The 18469-nt window shown below is 38.2% G+C and overlaps 1 protein-coding gene across 1 annotated transcript; it reads right to left on the reverse strand.

Moving 5' to 3' along the window:
* Positions 1 to 204: 204 nt before the first annotated feature.
* FSD2 (fibronectin type III and SPRY domain containing 2) lies at positions 205 to 16666 on the reverse strand. The gene is made up of 13 exons (XM_053464415.1): positions 16477 to 16666; positions 14695 to 15607; positions 11695 to 11790; positions 11382 to 11615; positions 11284 to 11306; positions 10002 to 10123; positions 8677 to 8832; positions 7162 to 7296; positions 6113 to 6266; positions 4597 to 4730; positions 1567 to 1696; positions 1065 to 1241; positions 205 to 492 (listed from the first exon to the last, which is right to left on the reverse strand). The coding sequence occupies exons 2-13, from the start codon at positions 15583 to 15585 to the stop codon at positions 240 to 242; spliced, it is 2505 nt and encodes an 834-aa protein (XP_053320390.1). The 5' UTR covers positions 15586 to 15607; positions 16477 to 16666; the 3' UTR covers positions 205 to 239.
* Positions 16667 to 18469: the final 1803 nt, after the last annotated feature.

An 18469-nucleotide genomic window follows, 5' to 3' on the forward strand; every position in this document is an offset into this window, starting at 1 on the left:
TACTATTTTACAGGTGGTTAGCATTTGGGTAGTTTGTTTCAAAGAAGGTGTCATAAGAATGTTTAAGGCAATCTCTAAACAGTATGTTTTATGTAGCAAAAACTTGCAATGACACCTAAATCAGATTATGTTAACTTTATATAAAGACAATGCTACATATTCTAAACATTTCATAGAATGAAGAAATTAAAGTAAAAGAAAATATTTAGATATTTGAGGATTTGGTTTATTCTGGAAACTCATGGCAACATCACAGATCCAGGTATTGGAATACCATTGTGGATATGTATTCTTCCCGGCTTCTCTAGAGCGAAACATGGATGCACTAAGTGCTGAAAATGGCAATCGAATGTAAAGAGGTGCTGATGAATTTCCATGTTAAAAAATGACAATTTTTCACGGTCATAATCCAGCAGGACTCCAATTCTTGATGGAGGTATTGTAATACGAATGTCTGGTGAGATTCCACAGTGCAAAAATTCATACTTGTGCCTGTAGATTAAGAACAAAACTCATGATACTTTCAGCCTGCATCTAGTCCAGTGATGTGACCAAGTAATAACTCCCCCAAGTCCCTTTCTACAAATCTGTTCACCTAAGGTCATGTTTTTGAAATATAAAAGGTAGATTTCCCATCTATAATCAATGGATTCCATGTAATGTGCAAATCACAAGGAATTTCCATTATTTTCCTGCAAATAGTGGTGCTTTCAGTAATTTTTTTTTTTACTGGTGGCCATGCAGAATGTCTGCAATGAATTTTGTCCTTGTAGCGGGGTGTAGGATCTTACCAGCCCCATCTGTGACACTGAGATGCTAGGGTAACGTGTTATCAAGACAAAAAAGATGGGAAAAACAAATGCTTAAAGCTTTAAACTGAAATTTGTTGGATGCCGAATGCAATCACAGAATTCATCATTAACGCTGATACATGTGATACAAAAATACGGTGAGCGCTACAACGAGTGTCAACCAATTCTGTATAGTGCTACGGCATCACAAGTATATTGCAGATATGACATAAGTTAAAAAAAACACTTGGAAAATAGAGATTTGTCATTTACCTGGCTGGAGTTAGAACATGTCGAAAACACCAGGATGTATTGTTGGCACCAATTAAAGAATTTCTGTTCGTATCCTCATAGGCCACTCCGATCCGGTATTCTGTATCTTCATCCACTTCCACCTCCCAGTAATGTCTCCCCTTGTAAGGGATGAGGTTTGCCATGACAGCAATGGATCTAAAAAGAAAACAAGGAGCTGATCACTGCATTTGTTCATGCAAAGGAACATATCCAATGTTTTAAGGGGATACTTGGAACAATAAACAAAACTTAGAAAGGTCAATAAATAATACATTAATTAATAAATCATTATTGCCAAATGGATGCCAGGGCTTGTAAATATAAATCTGGACAAATGAAAAAATGAACACAAAAAATATTTTATTTTTAGGGATAGGTTCAATTGTGGTTTTGACTGTTCATAAATTAATTTATCAGGAAAAAAGAAAGTGTCAGATCTTACCAAATTAGAGATTAATAGAAAACGTGTTTGGTGCTTTACCTTGTAAAGCTATCACTATTATAAGTTAAGTCAGCGAGGCTTTCTTCCTCATTGCATGAAATTGTAAATCCATTACCAGAAATAGACAAGAGAGGATGCGCAGTTTCCTTGTTCAGATGAAAAAAAGTACCTGTAACATATTAGATAAATTGTTTTAATTCATGATTAATTTTTTTATAGAAAAATGTTAATTCTATAAGACTACTCAGGGTCACAGGTTGGCTCCTTTACAGTAGTTCTGTCACTTTTCCCAAATGCTCCATTTCTCAGTTTTATACAATAAACGCATGTACACGATGTTTACAGGTTAAAATAAGCAATATATGTTACAAAAACCCACCTTACGTGAAAGGATGTTAAGTACTCTTTAAAGGATCTGGATGATTATTCTTCCCATTGTGTAACCTACACTGATCAGCCATAACATTATGACAACCTGCCTATTATTGTGTAGGTCCCCCTTTTGCTGCCAAAACGGCCCTGACCCATCGGGGCATGGACTCCACTAAACCTCTGAAGGCGTGCTGTGGTATCTGCACCAAGACATTAGCAGCAGATCATGTAAGTCCTGTAAGGTGGGGTCTACATGGATGCATCCTGGTGCCATGTGTTCTCCAGGTAAGTGACGCAGCGGGCCATCCACGCGATGGATAAGAAAACGTGATTCATCAGACAAGGCCACCTTCTTCCAGTGCTCCGTGGTCCAGTTCTTATGCTCACGTGCCCTTGTAGGTGCTTTCAGCAGTGGACAGGGGTCAGCATGGGCATCCTGACTGGTCTGTGGCTACGTAGCCCCATACACAACAAACTGCGATGAGTGTTTTGGCACTGTTCTATCAGAACCAGCAGACCGGGAACACCCCACAAGCTTTGGAGATGCTCTGACCCAGTCATCTAGCCATCACAATGTGGCCCTTCTCAAAATCGCTCAGATCCTTAAGCTCTGTAAAATACGTATTCTATAAGCGCCTCTTGTTAAAGAAGGCATCTTCTCATCCTACCATATGTTTTTTTTTTATTTTGGCACACGATTACCCATGGACCATGGATACATATTTGCAATAGGGTTAAGGAGCTTACACAAATGGTTTGCATTATAACAACCCAAGCTTGGACAGAAATGCTTCACATCACAATGCCCATAGCATCCCATATACTGTACAGATAACTAGCTTAATAACCAGCTAAGACGTTTTCCAACCTATTTACGATAAGCTTAATTTGGCCGGCCAGTTTCCCCTTTCAAGATGTTATAAATTTGCATCAAATGTGCAAGTAGTAACTGAAGTGTCACTAAAGAATATGTAATTATGTCGTTGTGTTTCTAAAAATAAATGCTGGAAGAGCAATCAAATTTGAGCAAGCTGTGATTTGAACTGCTTAGTGTTACTTAATTTGACCTAAACCTAAAATAAACCCTACATATGCAAGATCCATAGGGTAATGCCAGAAATCAAGGCATTGAGGGAGGGGGCAGTACAATTGATGAAAAAAAAAATATTATTGCCATAAATTAGGTTATAATTTTAGAAATAGGTGTTACATTTTAGAAGACTTGCTTTAGGCGTATGAGCGCTCTATCACCTTTCTGTTTTTAAAACAGGTCGGGATATTTAAAAGGACACTCCATGCATGTTAATGTATATAGCCGCGTGGTCCCTTTTGCAAATGAACGGGGGGAATCCTCCGATATGCATTTGCACCTTTCTCTGTTCAACCAGCAAAATGCCTTCACCTTCACCATTCTTCATAATTTCACTGGCTTTTATTTCACACACACACATTCTTTTCTTATCCTTATATTTGTTTTGTATCATTTTTAAGATTTTGCAGAAAAAAAAGGAAATTTTATTTCCAAGTTATGAGAGTTATATTAAAACAAAATCTAAACAGATAGAGCCAGCAAGGGGAGATTTAAATCTTCTTTAACACCCTACCCCATGCATTTATTATCTTTTTCTGGAGACCACACTTAACTTTGTCCATGATAGCACAGTCAGACAGCAGAGCAAAAGAACGACCTGGACACCAACCTTTGTTTAAAGCCCCAGTGTCTACATGTGTCACTGAAGCAAAACATGCCTTAGTGAATGAATTATGGTAGCTGTTGATAGGCAATGTAGCTTTTAAACTGGAAATGCAGCCATTGTTGTATTATTGATTTGCGGAAGCAGTCTTGGAATTATGAACAGATCAAAACCATGCAAACTATATTGGACCTCCTGATTCATGTTCAGGAGCTTCACAAACATTTGTGAATGTATCAACACCCTACAATCTCTTATGTTAAGAAAAATGTTGGCCCTAAGCCTACTCATACTCAAAGGCAAGCAGCAGAAGCAATTGAACAATTTTTTTTTTTTTTTTACTTGTTTCTCTTTCTACTACATTGCTTGGTAAAAAGATTCTTATGCAGTATACTGAACCGGCCCCTGAATTCTCTGGACAACAGACTTTTTCCCGAATGAGACATTTTCGACCAGTATCTTGCAATCGTCAGAATGTCCATTAAGTGGTGGACAACTCTTGAGTATGAAAAACCTAGTCATTCTGCAGTTTTTGATTATATAGGTGTGATTGCGGTAAAGACAGGTGTATCTCGCTATTAGAAAGCCTTTCCAAATGTAGAGATTGGCACACAGCTGAGAAGGCCATTATAAAAACAGCGCAAGGAGCAACCAAGCATGCTCAAACTGGAACAAAGCAATCGGTAGTGGGAACTAATGAGCTGTGTGACTCCAAACATACAAAATACAGAGCACTCTAAATGAGAACACTCTCAATAAAATGAATACATTGTATCCATAAACCTAAATCAGGTAACTTCTGACACGTCAGCTGCTGTAGACCACAACTGCTGCACGGTGGGAGTTTTGTTCTAACATTCGCTTCTAACTGATGTACTGTTAGTCATTGCCAACCAAGGTTTAAATCAGAGAATCTGTTAGCTCATTGCATGTTTAAAACAAAACACAGAATGTGTATAGTGTAATTTCCACTCCAGGGAGATTTCTACTGTTAACACTATACCTGTAGTGTGAATGGAAACATATCTGCTGCTTTCGCTCGGCCCACCCACATTCACAGCTTTGACGCTGATGTGATATGTTTCATTAGGCTTGAGTTGGATTAGGGACTCACAGATGGGAATGCCAACAATAGATCTGTGAAACAAATAGCTAATTGTGAGTACGGAACAAATTGGGGCGAGCGGGGAATAAAAACAGGGTTAACCTTACATTTCAGGCTACAGGTTGTTCACGGTGATTACTAACATTCTCGACTTTGCTTAAATACATAACCTAAATAATGAGCACTTTGCAGTGATAATGAGATATTACACGAAAACTTCTACAGCCCCCCATTTACTGTTTGTTGTTTCAACCTTATGTAGTCCTAACCCTAATGCCCGGTTTGGACATTGGTCCTTTTCATTATATGGAATGAGAGCCAGAGCAGAGTCAGCTCTTCAACACTTAGAGGTTTTGCGGTTTTCCTTACATTAAAGCAGGGCTGCACTACTCCGGCAGAGGAGCTCCCTGCCGCCGACCAATAGAGTCTCTCGTACAGACCTTTAACTCCTGATGGTGAAACTCCGCATGGGGAGACCGTTGGTGTCCCTGCTCCAAAGGTCCGTACGAGCGACCGTAGAGTTGCTTGTAGGGACCTTTAACTCTTGGAGCAGGGAGACCAATGGTCTCCCCAGGCAGAGTTTCACCGTCAGGAGTCAAAGGTCCGTGAGAGCGACTCTATTGGTCGCCGGCAGGGGCCTCCTCTAGCATCAACCAATTGGTCGAGTCGCTCTCACGGACCTTTTACTTCTTGCGCAAACCTACGTATTTCCGCTCCCGTTAACCCCTGCGATACTGCGTAGATAAGGTAGGCTAGATGGGGAAGGGACCAGAGAGATTAGTAGTGTCTTCGTATACGTTTTGCTGCCGCCATGTTCGTTTTTTGGTATTCCGGCTGAACATGAAAATGCACCCTCTGTGTTTGTTTTCATGTTTGCCCGAATACAAATGCACAAGCTGTATAATCAGGGTATAAATGTGGAAACTTTTGGCTTGCTTGTTGTTGAATTTACACTCTCCTGTTGGCAGGGCTGTATTTCCCATAAGGCCAATACATTATTTTCATGTGTGAGGCAGGATGAAGGTGTTTTAAAAGTATCCATAGTTTATCTGATCATATTGTCCTTATTCTTGACTGGGCATAGAGCAAGTCGGGATGCCTACAGAAATGTCTGATAGCAGTTGGCCGTGATTAAGACTTACTTTCCCACACTGTACAAGAGCGCTCTAACTCTAGATTGTAAGCTCTAAGGGCCCTCCTTACTTCTTATTTCTCTATGTAGAAATATTATATTATATATTACTTGTTATGTCCTGTCTACCCATTGTACAGCGCTGATGGTGAGAGAGAGAAAGATATCTATATATATATACTGGGTCGTCTAACAGATAATGACAATGTCACACATTTAGTGAGATGCAGAGAATCTCTATACTGCCCTGGCATACACTGAGCCTGTCACGGTGATACTTACTCTGTGAGAAAAGCTTCATTCACTTCATTAGTCACCTTGTATATTTCTACGGTGTATGAGTCCACGGGGTTAATGTTCCCAGACTGCCAGCAGATTAAAGCTGCATTGTCACAACTGCGGCAGTCTTCACGTTTAATGATAGGAGGGGATGGCACTGCAATCACAAAGAAAACATCACAGATGAAGGGTTAAACAGAGCGCTTGCGGGAAGGAATTCATACATCGGTTTATATTGTCCTTCCCTTCATAACCATGATGTAAATCAGTGATATTTCAAGATGTGTCTCAAACATTAAGAGTTGTAATAGGGACTAGGGCATGCATTCTTATCGGCAATCTTTGTTTTGGTATTGCTAAAACAACATATTAATTCAACATATTCTATATTCAAATTACTATAAAACATTACAAAAATGTTGTTTCCTTTTATTTCTAAGCAGAACTGTTTTTTTTCCAAACTTTACTAATGAATGCATTCCATGTGCTTGCTAAGCCTTTGTTTGAGACGAATTACTTTTTCATATTAGATAATGTTTCAGGTTTGGGGTCACTCTGCAAAAGGGTTTTCTAACAATCAATTATTATCTTAAACTTGGATTAGCGAACACAACGTGCCATTGAAACACAGGAGTGATGGGAGTGATAAAGGGCCTCTGTACCCCTATGAAGATATTCCATAAAAAAAATCTGCAGTTTTCAGCTTTAATAATCATTTACAACGTCTATGTTCTATTTCGTGTTATTTTAATGAAGTCTTGTATAAGTGCTTTATTGATAGGCAGATAACATTCTAGATTGTAAGCTCACTTGAGCTGGACCCTCCTTTTGTTCTTGGAAGTGAAAATTGTTATGTACTACTAGTTATGGTCATTGTTTGCAGCTGCATAATAGGATGGTGCTATATAAATCAATAAATAACTTATTTTACATGGATTTCCCACCAATCTATGTGATTTAAAAAATAAGTCCGTAAATTTCTTGAACACCCTGAGAAGTGTCAATACTGAATAAAACAAGGTATGTTCCGCTACATTCCCTGAAATCGTTACCTGTTACATATACGGCGCTTTCGCTTGCTGGACTTTTCCCAGTGGTGTTCACAGCTACAACCCAGAACTCATACTGCGTGTTCGGCATCAGACTGTTCACCATGCAATAAGTCTCTTTGGCTCGAATCATAAACTCTGCCATAAAAGAGAACACAAATTCAAAACATTCAGTGATTGCTGTGAGCATGTATTTATGAACAATTCTTATTATAATACCAAATGATAGGAGGACAGACAATCATGCAAATGTAATTTCATTAGACTGTAATTGTACATTGCATCTAGAGTGAAATGGGCTTTCTTAATGAATATTAATAATTCCAGTGCTGCTCAACCCGTTCTCTTCATGGGGACCCTGACGTAAGCAGGACTGTATGATCATGTAGCAATCTACAGCATGGTTTACGAAGCTATCTAGAACAGTGGTGCGTGAGCCAAGGTACTGGCATTGAGTTGATTCCCACGGATCAAGCAGAACCCTGCAATACTACATATCGTCCACCAAACATGAGAACAGGAGCACAGTAATCCACTTCCTACATCCATCACCATCATGTTCTCCATCATACAGAGACAAGGAATATGGTAATACACTTCCTAAATCTCTAATGCATAGTGAAACTGAATACATCAATCCACTGCCTTCATACAGAGATGGTGAACAAATAATCCACTTTTAGCATATGGAAACGATAAACAGTAATTTGCTATGTAAATTAACCAATTAATGCTCCTGACACCAAAACCATTGGTCTCCACAGGCCAAGTTGCACCAACCTTGTCCTTTGTTGTATTTGTAAAATATCACTGGTGTTGATCCATGTATTAATATTCAAGAGTCTGCATGACAATGGTGATGAGTCACTCTATACCATTGTACAGCAATATAGAATATGACAGTGCTATATAGACAAATAATAATAAAGAACATTTGGTTGGGTAGGTGACCCCTCAGCGATATCATTTCCATTTTATTAATGCATTTTAAGACACAATGTCAGTTTGAAACTTATAGATCAGTGTAGCATTGGTGAAGGATGGGGGATAGAGTTGGACCACACACTTTGTTACACTTTGTTCATGCAGACTACCTGACACGCTGCCACTATATCTACCATACGGTGACCACCCTGAGTTATTGACCACCCTGAAACCCTTAACAGGACAATAGAGAATATTCATAAGCATTGTTTTACACCTATCCACACCATTATATGTAATATGGATATGGGTTGCTTGTTTAGAAATTATGATAGCTGTCCCTACAGTCATTCTTATGTTTCCCCAGATGAATGGAAAGATCCTGTACATTTGTTTGTACAGGATCTCCTCGAAGTGTTTCTACAGAGAAGTACCCAGCTCAGGTATCACATAAAGATTTCTTCTAACAGATAAAAGCTCACCAGGTTAAAACCGACAATGCTGCCCACAGTATACACAGCTTTAAAAAAGCTAACTGGCTATGGCCCTCCCAGCTGCCCTTAGTGCATTCTAACCTTCATCACACACACTTACCTTCCTGATCTTCCCCGGGAGTCCCATCAGAAACCGGTTTATAATACAGCTGGTAACTCTCTACTGTGTCATCAGAGAACAGGCTCCAGCACACCCGCAACGAGGTGGCTGTCGCCGAATTGGGTGCTTGGGGGTTTATTACAGGAGCCGATGGAGCTGGAATGGAATAATTATGAAGGGTTATACAACGTACTCAATATTGTGAATTTTGTGCTTAGCGCTTATGCTCCGATATGTGATGCCGGTGTCTTTAAAAAGCATTCAATTCAATTATAGCTGGTTTTTAATAATTTTATTAATACGGTACTAATGAATACACTTATGTTTCACAGTTTTACGGAAATGTCAAATACATACTGTTTCTAGGCCTGCTACGAGGGTTAATTCACTGTCATGTTGTCAAGAATTGCAACTCAATATGTAACAAAACCCACTGCCATTTGTTACTCATTAGTTAATCTCATAATTGCTAAAATAATCACCAAAGTATTCAGTTTCTATGGCAACCTAGAAAACTGAACAAATTTTTTTAATAAGTTCAGGATGAATGATTAAATGAATGGAATGGGAGTTGCTCCCCCCATCCTGATTCAGGGCAGCATCCCCAAAACCTACTATGTGTAGGAGTCCTCTTTGTTTAAAGACCTGGGATAAAAACTTGATATTGTGGCACTCCACATTCGGTTACAAGGAAGAGATACTACAGAGGTCTAAATGGACCTCCATGGTATAAGGGAGATCTCCCAAACCTGAGAGCTGCTGCACACTAGAGAGGTTGATGATGTGCAAGCATTGTAGTAATGAGAGCTCCTCGCTTTCACGAGAGGCTGCTGTAAATAATATGGATATTCTACCAATAACTAAAGAGTGTGTAAATACCTGCACCAAGTCAAATGGACTCCAATATGCAATTAACATAAACATAGGGCTAGTGAGCTTCTTTAATTGTGAGGTTCGCTTCACAGAGGCACAGTTTAAATTATTTTATGTTTGATGTTGTAGTCCATGCTTATTCTTCTCTCGCCTCCTCGAGTATGAAGCTGTCTCCATCATGTCCCAATTGTGTTCTCTTGCATGACAAATTGAACTTTTCTATTAACCTCATGTCCACACTGTCCAAAAGCCCAAAGTCTATTGTCTTGGCATAACAGGAGGCTAACCGCTCCTATATTCCTAAACCAGTCCTTCCTTAATTCCAAATATAAAAATGTCACAACATATATCTACATAGATACCTAGAAATGTGATATGTGATATATCTCATTTTAAACAAATGTATATATTTTATTATTATAATGTGGCATCGTGGCTTGACAGATAATTACCTGGGACTGTATTGATAGAGTCCAATAGCTGTTCCACTTCGGAGAACTCTATTGTGTTGTTAGCAAATTCTGCATCCGTAGATATATTTAAATTGACGTCTGTGTTGAAATATTCATTCAGTCTAAAAACACAGAGAATTGTAGGTTTTTAAAGGTAACGGTAGATCACGTAGCTATCCAAGTTTACAATAGCAATTGGTATGCTCTCCTTAAAGAAACGAAAGTTTCAGTACAACAACTGGAGCAATAGCAATCATTCCTTAAAAAAAAAAAACAACTCACACTTTTGTACCAGAAGCACTTGTCATACATATTAGAAAATGCATCACTGCTGGCTAGCAGGTACATGACAAACAGCATCTTCTACCAAGGCACCCAACCCTTCTGGAAGTCCAGAAACCCAGAGGTTCTGGAGTCTCTCCACTGCTTTACACCCAGTTCTCCTGTAGACAATAGTGACGCAGCTTGCTGGTTCAATGTCATTTTGTCATTGCACTTTACACAATGTGTGTTTCATGGACACAGTTGTTATATTTTATCGAATATGACACTTTACGAAGGATCTCTTGCTCTTTTAATCTCCCCTCACAGTAGGGTGACCACCACACCTGGGAACTTTGGAAATTGAGACTCTTTAAATAGTAACCGTTTAATGACCCAACATGCAGCAAGTCATCAGATGTGTTAGCTAAATGACTCTAATACATGTCCTCATGGAAACCTTGTCATTATTTAAGGATAAGCTTAATTGATAAACATGCATTCAACAATAACACGCTGGTTGCAAAAGCACTAATTAGGAGTCCAAGATATATAATTAGGGGGTCTGTGTAGCAGGACCGGACTAGGAATGAAAAGCAGCCCTGGAAATATTTGGACACCAGTTCCATATATTTTATTGCTTCGTCAAGCTCATAAGCCCGCACACCACACTAGAAACCACAGGGCCCCGGTGTGAAAATTGCTCCGGGGCACCCTAACTTCACAAGCAGCCTGCCTCTGCCATCTCTGTCCACTAAACACGGAATTTGATGGCGCTACATAAAACAATAAATAATAATTATAAACAGCCTGCCTGTGCCACCGGTTCCCCTTAAGTAGCCTGCCTGTGCCACCGGTTCCCCTTAAGTAGCCTGCCTGTGCCACCTCGGACCCTATACAGCCTGCCTATGCCGCCTCGGTGTGTCTAAACACATAGAGCATTACATGCAGACATTAAAAAAACATACATATATGTAAGACATACTGTATATACATACCAATGGAAAATAAAGACGTTTACCTGTTAGTTGTTTGCAGTGCAATCTGGGAACAAAGACAAAGAATCAGTACATATGAGTGTCACTTTTATGACACCTTACACATCTTGTGGCATCTTACCTTTATGAAGTCTACTTTTTCCTTTCCTTTAAATAAATCCTGGATGGTTTCCATCAAGTCCTTAGAGGTGTCGAGGCACTTTCCGCAATCAACAAGCTGCTCAAATAACGATTCTAGTTTGAGTCTCTTTTCCTCTCCCAGAGCTTGCACCTTCTCCTCGTGTTTCTGAGCAAGTGCATCCATTATTTCATTATAGTGCATCTCAAAGTTCTGTTCTTGTCTCACACAATTCTCCTGTAAGATCCCAAGACATTAATAAAATGATCTGCCTGCTGAGTCTCAGATGACGGTTAATCTGCTTCACTTTACTTACATCTACTGTGATAAATATTTCTTCCAGATGACTTGCAAAGTTCTCCATTTGTACAATTTGTTCTTCCAGTTTACACATCTTTTTGTGTGTTTCTTCCTGTCAAGACAAATGAAAGTTATAGGAAAGAAAGTGGTTAAATTTATCGATCATATCAACAAAAGTAAATAAGGTTCTGCAAAATATTTCCCTGTGATATATTGTAAAAAAAAAATTAATAAAAAAAACAAGTACAAAGGCCACAAAAAATAGTTTGTGGACAATAATGACTTCATTAAATCAATTAACTTTTCAGTATCGTTATATACATATTCCCGGGAATTGGAGAAGTCCTTGCAGAGTTTGGCTTTATAAAGAGAGTATTTTTCCTTAGTTTCTTTATATATTATATATTTACCAATTTTTAGTATATTAAACTTGTATATTTGTTGGCGTCTAATTAATAAATATTAACCTGATCTGGGACATATTGGAATTTAGTCATCTTCGATTTGTTTTTATGCTTCTAGCTCAAACAATATTCCACTGAAGTTATGCGGTAAATCAGAGGTCCTTAGCCTGACCAATAAAAAAATCCATACAGAGCTGATAATAACCATACTACACCCACACAACGTCCAGACTTTATTTATTGTTGTGATTATATCTATTATTTGGCACCACTAATACAATTCTCTTTCTCTGGCTGAACCTTTATTAATGTAGCCATCTCCTCTGCTCAGACCTTGAGAGAAAATCTTTCGAGAGGTCTGCAGATCATCAGCCTTCCTCAAGTAATACGGAAGCGAAAAACCCAATAATTGGTCTCCAGGGTCGTTTAGGAGTTTCAAGCTGGGGAAACTAAGCCATATTAATATTAATGTAAACCATAATATGTAACAATTGAAATATTATTAAAGGGATATATCATGGAAAAACAATTCCCTGAGCTTATCGAGAGTTTTTTTTAGAGGTACCGGTATTTAACTACACTTAAAGTAATGTAATTGTATGTAAAAGACTATATTCAATTAAGATTACCAGTGTATTTTGATGATTTGGCAGAAAAAATATGTTACAGAACACGGTAAGATGTACCATCATTACTGTAAATATCAGCTTTATAGGCTGAATCCACCTCCTGATCTGAAATGGTAGCAATTACCTGCCGTGATCGGCTGCTTGTAGCAGGTAAAACAGGGGTGAATCATGGAGAGTGGAGGGGGGGATAATCAGCAGCAGCAGATTTATTTATTTTTGTTACTGGATACAATGCATCATATATATATATGTATACACACACACATATGCTGAAACTGAAATTCTTAAAATACCAACCCTTTAATAGGCCACCATTAAGACTTTATGTTGTGAGTCAACCAATGTGTTAACCAACTCACTCTAATACCAGTCCTTATGAAAACCATGACTTGTCATTATTTAAAGATACACTTCATTCTGGCAGGGATATCAACCATAACATACCAAATGTTCCAATTAGAAGTCCTAGACACCATATGCTCACAGAAGTGTAGAGTACCCTGAGAATCACCAGGTATGCGTATTGTACCAGCGACAGTTTTAATCTCCAGTCCTCCCTTGCAGTATACTGTCCCTTTAAATTAGCATTTCGCATCTCAGAATTACACATGGCAGAATTTTAAAACGGAAAAAAAGTAATCAGTGAAATAAAAGTATTGTCACCAAACAATAGCCTTCCTATAAGAAGACTCCCTTATGTGTGCATTTGTCAAAATCATAATTTATGTAAAAAAGTATGATAAAATTGATTGGTTAAAGTTACTGATATTTTATATACAGTTATATACATATATGCATGTATATATACTCACACAAACACAGTTGTGTAAAAAAGAAAGTACAAAAGAACAACAAATTACATATTACACTTTGTCATGATTTATTCAACAAATAAAGCCAAAATGGAAAAGCCATGCGTCAAAAAACTAACTACACCTTTATACTTCAATAGCTTGTAGAACCACCTTTACATCATTGTGGAGGAATTTTGGCCCACTCTTCTTTACAACATTGCTTCAGTTCATTGAGGTTTGCAGGTATTTGTTTATGCACAGCTCTGTTATGGTCCCACCACAGCAATTCAGTTGGGTTGAGGTCTGGACTTTGCAACACCATGACTTTTTTATATTTTTTTTTTTAACAATTCTGTTGTAGATTTGCTGCTGTGCTAGGGATCATTCTCCTGTTGCATGACCCAATTTAGTCTTTGGCCGCCGGACACGTATTTGATTCTAGAATACTTTGATATACAGAAGAGTCCATGGACGACTCAGAGACTGCAAGGTTCCTAGGTCCTGTGGCTGCAAAACAAGCCCAAATCATCACTCCTGTACCACTGTCAAACCTGGAATGAGGTTTTTGTGCTTAAATGCTGTGTTTGGTTTTTAGCAAACATGGCGCTGTGCATTATGGCCAAACATTCTAATTTGATCTCATTTATACAAAGGACATTGTGCCAGAAGTATTGTGGTCTGTCTTGAATATTTCCCACTTTTGAATAATCTTTCTCACTGCAGAATGATGAAATTGTTTGGAAATTGCCTTATAACCCTTCCCAAGTTGATGGGCAGCAACAATTGCTTTTCTAAGATCATTGCTGATGTCGTTCTTCTTTAGCATTGTGTTAACACATACCTGAATCCTCAAGACCATCAAACAGCTGGATTTTATAGAGGTGGCCACACTTGCTGATGATCAATTAATCAAGGGCATTTGATGAGCAGCACCTGCTACTTAGCATCTTAATTCATATGGAAACAATAAAGGTGTACTTAGTTTGTCACGCACGGCTTCTACATTTTGCCTTTGTTTTGTTGAATAAACAATGACACAATTAGGTTGTTTTAACCTAATTTTTAGACCTGCTAAGAAACATTTGAATGTTATTATGCCCTGATATGTAAAACCGTATAATTCAAAGAGGGTGTACTTTATTTTTCAGACTACTGTATATGTACACACACTTACATAAGTTGTCCTTACCTTGATGCTGTCAACGGCTGCCTTTATTTGTGTGACATCATGTTCTTTGTGAAAGCCAAACAGCTTTTCAAATGCCCTTACTGGAGTATTGCATGTAATGCAAAAGATATCAGGAGGCTCTGCAGCTTCACTTTCATCACTCATATGATTGTTGGACTTCATGGAAACTGGGTCTTCTTTATAATCTGGTTGCCCGAAGTGACCATCTTTATGTCCTTCTACTTTACCTTTGTGGTCTTCATGTTCAGGGTGTCCATGAATTGGTTGTCCATCTAAATGGACAAAGGTTTCACCTTGTTGTTGGGTTCCATTTTTTAGATTTTTTTCTTCATTTATGTGACTTTCAATTTCCTGTTCAAGATATTTGCCTTCATTTTCACAGCTTTGTCCATCATTTTTATTTCCCGGAGACTGATTGCCAGAACCTTGATCAATTGTTTCACTGTCTTTTTTGGGAATGGGGACTGCCAATGATCTTTGTGCATAAGGATTTATGTATTTAGTAGGGGAGTGATCCTGATGTCTGAAAGTCTTGGATGTGAAAAATTTAATTTCTTCTTCTTCTTTGTCTTCCGAAAGCCCGTATTGTTTTGCCAAATCATCTACTTCTTTTTGTAAGTTTAACTGTATTTGCTCTGGACTAGAAACAAACTCTTCCTTTGTTGCCTCCGGCACGATCCCTTCTTCTGCTTGCTGCTGTTGAAAATCTTCAGGAAATATTTCCAGGCCACTATTTGAATCATACAGATCTGTGTGATAGAACATCAGTCCCTCTACCTCGGGCTCACTGTCCTCTTGGGCTATTTCATAACGTTCTTCTTGTTCTTTCATGGCTGCGTCAGCACCTTCTGGCCTGTAGACTTCATATTCATCCTGTATTTCTGCCTCCATTTTTGCTTAATGAAAATGTTCTCTGTAGGGAAAGACACCAATTTATTTATTTCTTCACACATAAACCTTCACCCAAGCAGAATCAATTGTATTGATAATATTTTAATTGCGCATATCCTTATCATTACTAGTTATAGTAATAGCTAATTAGTATATAGTAGTAATTAATTATATCAATTATAAACAATAAGTATGGAAAGTGTTCACAATAATTCTAAAGGCCCTTTATGAACTTTTTTTTTTTTTTTTTTTTAACAGACTTGGGCAGGCAGGAACACATCATAAAAACTGTGATATTACTGGAATTTAGTTGAAATAAACAGCCAGGTAATAATTATTCGTACTGTACTACTGTTTTTTTATTGTGATCATTCACATCATATCTTAGCACAAAACATGTTAATATTTGGAGAAAATACTATTAAGGGCCCTCTTTAGCTAATGTATCGATTCATCTTTGATTATATGTACTTTAAAGGTGCTGCATTATTTGTTGGAACTATATAAATAAAAAATAATAATAATAATAATATAAACAAAACTGCCAACTTGCCTGTCTGAGCTATAATTACACACAAAGTAAGCAAGCAAAAGTTGCAGCATTTAGTATGGTGAACTGAAATGAATACATGTATATCTATGTTATATTATTAGCGCATAGGTCTAAACACAGAATAACAATTTAAGACCAGTAACACGTAAATGAAGATGTAAGATAAAGGGAACAAAAATGTTCCAGTAAATTCAAATTTCATTTTGACAATCCTTTGGATCCACGTTGCATTTTTGTTCTTTGAACATCAAACGTCTAATACTTCAAAGTAGATTTTGTCAAACAATCCTAAAGCAAAGTAAAGTACAACAGAGAAAAAAAACATAGAAATGATTTACCTGATGGTTTGCACTTAGATCCACTAATAAAACATTCAATTGCATATGGGAGATTCGCCGCTATGTTTTAACCAGAGAGGCTTGATAGACCAGTGGTAAATTTAGACAGTGTGCCCAGAAATACTAATGCCGACGTAGTGACAGACAGTGACAAATATAGATCCCAACCAGCTGTCTTTCACTCTTCATGTAGAGAGGTATCCGAAGTGTGACATGGAATATCTCCTGTTATTTAGGGATGAGTTCTTACAAAACACGGATCTGAAAAACCCAGAAGATGTACAGACTATAGAGAGGAATCACGGTCATATATGCTTGTAGATCATGCAGAACATAGCTTTAAATGTGTATTCCATTGACACTGCGGCAAATGTATTCCATGTTATTATTACTGCAGACAAGTAACAAACCCCCTCTGTGAAAAGAAATCCTAAGAACGGTCTAAAAACAGATATGACTAAACTGATTTGGGACCAGGGTGCTGTATCCTCAGTTGCCGCATGTCTAGAAAAGCTTTGGGCCATGCAAAGATACAATTATTATTCAAGATAGTTCAAATCATTCAATCATTTTAGGTTGATTCAAATTTGAGCATAATTTGTATCCGACACCCTTATTATCTCATCATGTTCTTAGATGTGGATACATCGTTGCGCAAATAAAATAAAAAGTGTAATGAATATGATGTCATAAGGTTACATGACTCAGCACAGACAGCCCTGGTTATGGTTTGGATGTTGCACAAAATATAAATTGCAGAATGATACCAACCATGTCTCTCTTTATTTTTGGAAACTTTCTGAACCCCCATTGTCTGTTATCCCACTTTTTGGGACAGGTAATAATTGTGAGGCATGTAAAACCAGCGCAGTAAGCAACTGATGTATTAAACAATTGGCAACTCCAGAAACATAAGCAATGAGGAAAAGCATTTTCGCAGGTGCTCTTCCACCTACTCTGCTGAATGTAACACTTTTCTTACGAAATGCTGCCTTGGAGACCCATTATTGCTAAAATGCCCAAAAATAATGTAAATTTGATAATTTTTGCTAGGAAAACTTGTCATGTGACACAAATTAAGTTACTGATAGGTAGTTGCCATATAAATTTTCCCATTTAGTGGGAACAGTCTTGCTCATGTAAGTACCGCTGGGTTGCAGTACAAGCATTACTAAAACCCACTTCTCCTTCTGCTTCCAGTTACACTGCTGGTGTTGTAGGTCCATTATTTAGAGGGCTTTTTCCCCTACACACATGTACTTGTAGAAAGGGATGCACCAAATGTTTGTTTGTGAATGAGTGTGTGTGATAGCATGGATGTGTAAGTGTGGGGGGGATAGCATGGCAAAGGTAGCCTGTAATCACACTCCCATCATGCCCAGGTTCAAGCATGTACTGGCTGCCTGGGCATGGTAGGAGTGTGATTGCTGTTAACAATCATATATATATTAATGTTATTTTTTTTTTTGTCCAATTTTGGTGTGTTACTTACTTTTAATAAAAGTGTGGTTAAAGGTGGGGGGTTCAGTTTCAGTTTCGGCCAAGTGAATCTTGAATCTTCGGTTTTGGACCAGAATTTTCATTTCGGTGCATCCCTACGAGTTGTAGATGTCCAGGAAGTTGGGGCTCATAGACAACATATACATAGGTAAGAAGCAGATGCTGGGTCTCAGACCCCACTCCATGTATTCATCCATCTCCATTTGCAGATTAGGCTTTACCTCTTGGCAACGCTGTACACCTTCTGGCTGATCAAGTAGGGGTCAAGGGTCAAGGCAACTGTAACAACCCTGTTAACATCTTCTGCAGCATGATTTTGGACCAAAAAGAGATAGGCAACCCATCACCCTTTGGGCAAATACAGCACTCATCTCTTCATAAACTACCATAGTGCTTCTGTTGGTGTCCCATGTGGTGGTTTGGACCATCTGCGAGGTTTATCAGATCCCAAAGCTACCACCAGTGTAACGGAACGGGGGGTGTGCCAGGACAT

This window comes from Spea bombifrons, chromosome 4 (assembly GCF_027358695.1).
Source record: "Spea bombifrons isolate aSpeBom1 chromosome 4, aSpeBom1.2.pri, whole genome shotgun sequence".
Lineage (NCBI taxonomy): Eukaryota > Metazoa > Chordata > Amphibia > Anura > Pelobatidae > Spea > Spea bombifrons.

What these genes read in the sequence shown, in the direction of transcription:
- FSD2 (XM_053464415.1), bottom strand. Translation starts at nt 15,585, where the DNA reads ATGGAGGCAGAAATACAGGATGAATATGAAGTCTACAGGCCAGAAGGT. An exon ending in AAGCGCCGTATATGTAACAG is followed by an intron (nt 6,267 to 7,161) that starts GTAACGATTTCA and finishes TTGTGATTGCAG; the next exon opens with TGCCATCCCCTCCTATCATT. An exon ending in CATGTTCTAACTCCAGCCAG is followed by an intron (nt 493 to 1,064) that starts GTAAATGACAAA and finishes CTTAATCTACAG; the next exon opens with GCACAAGTATGAATTTTTGC.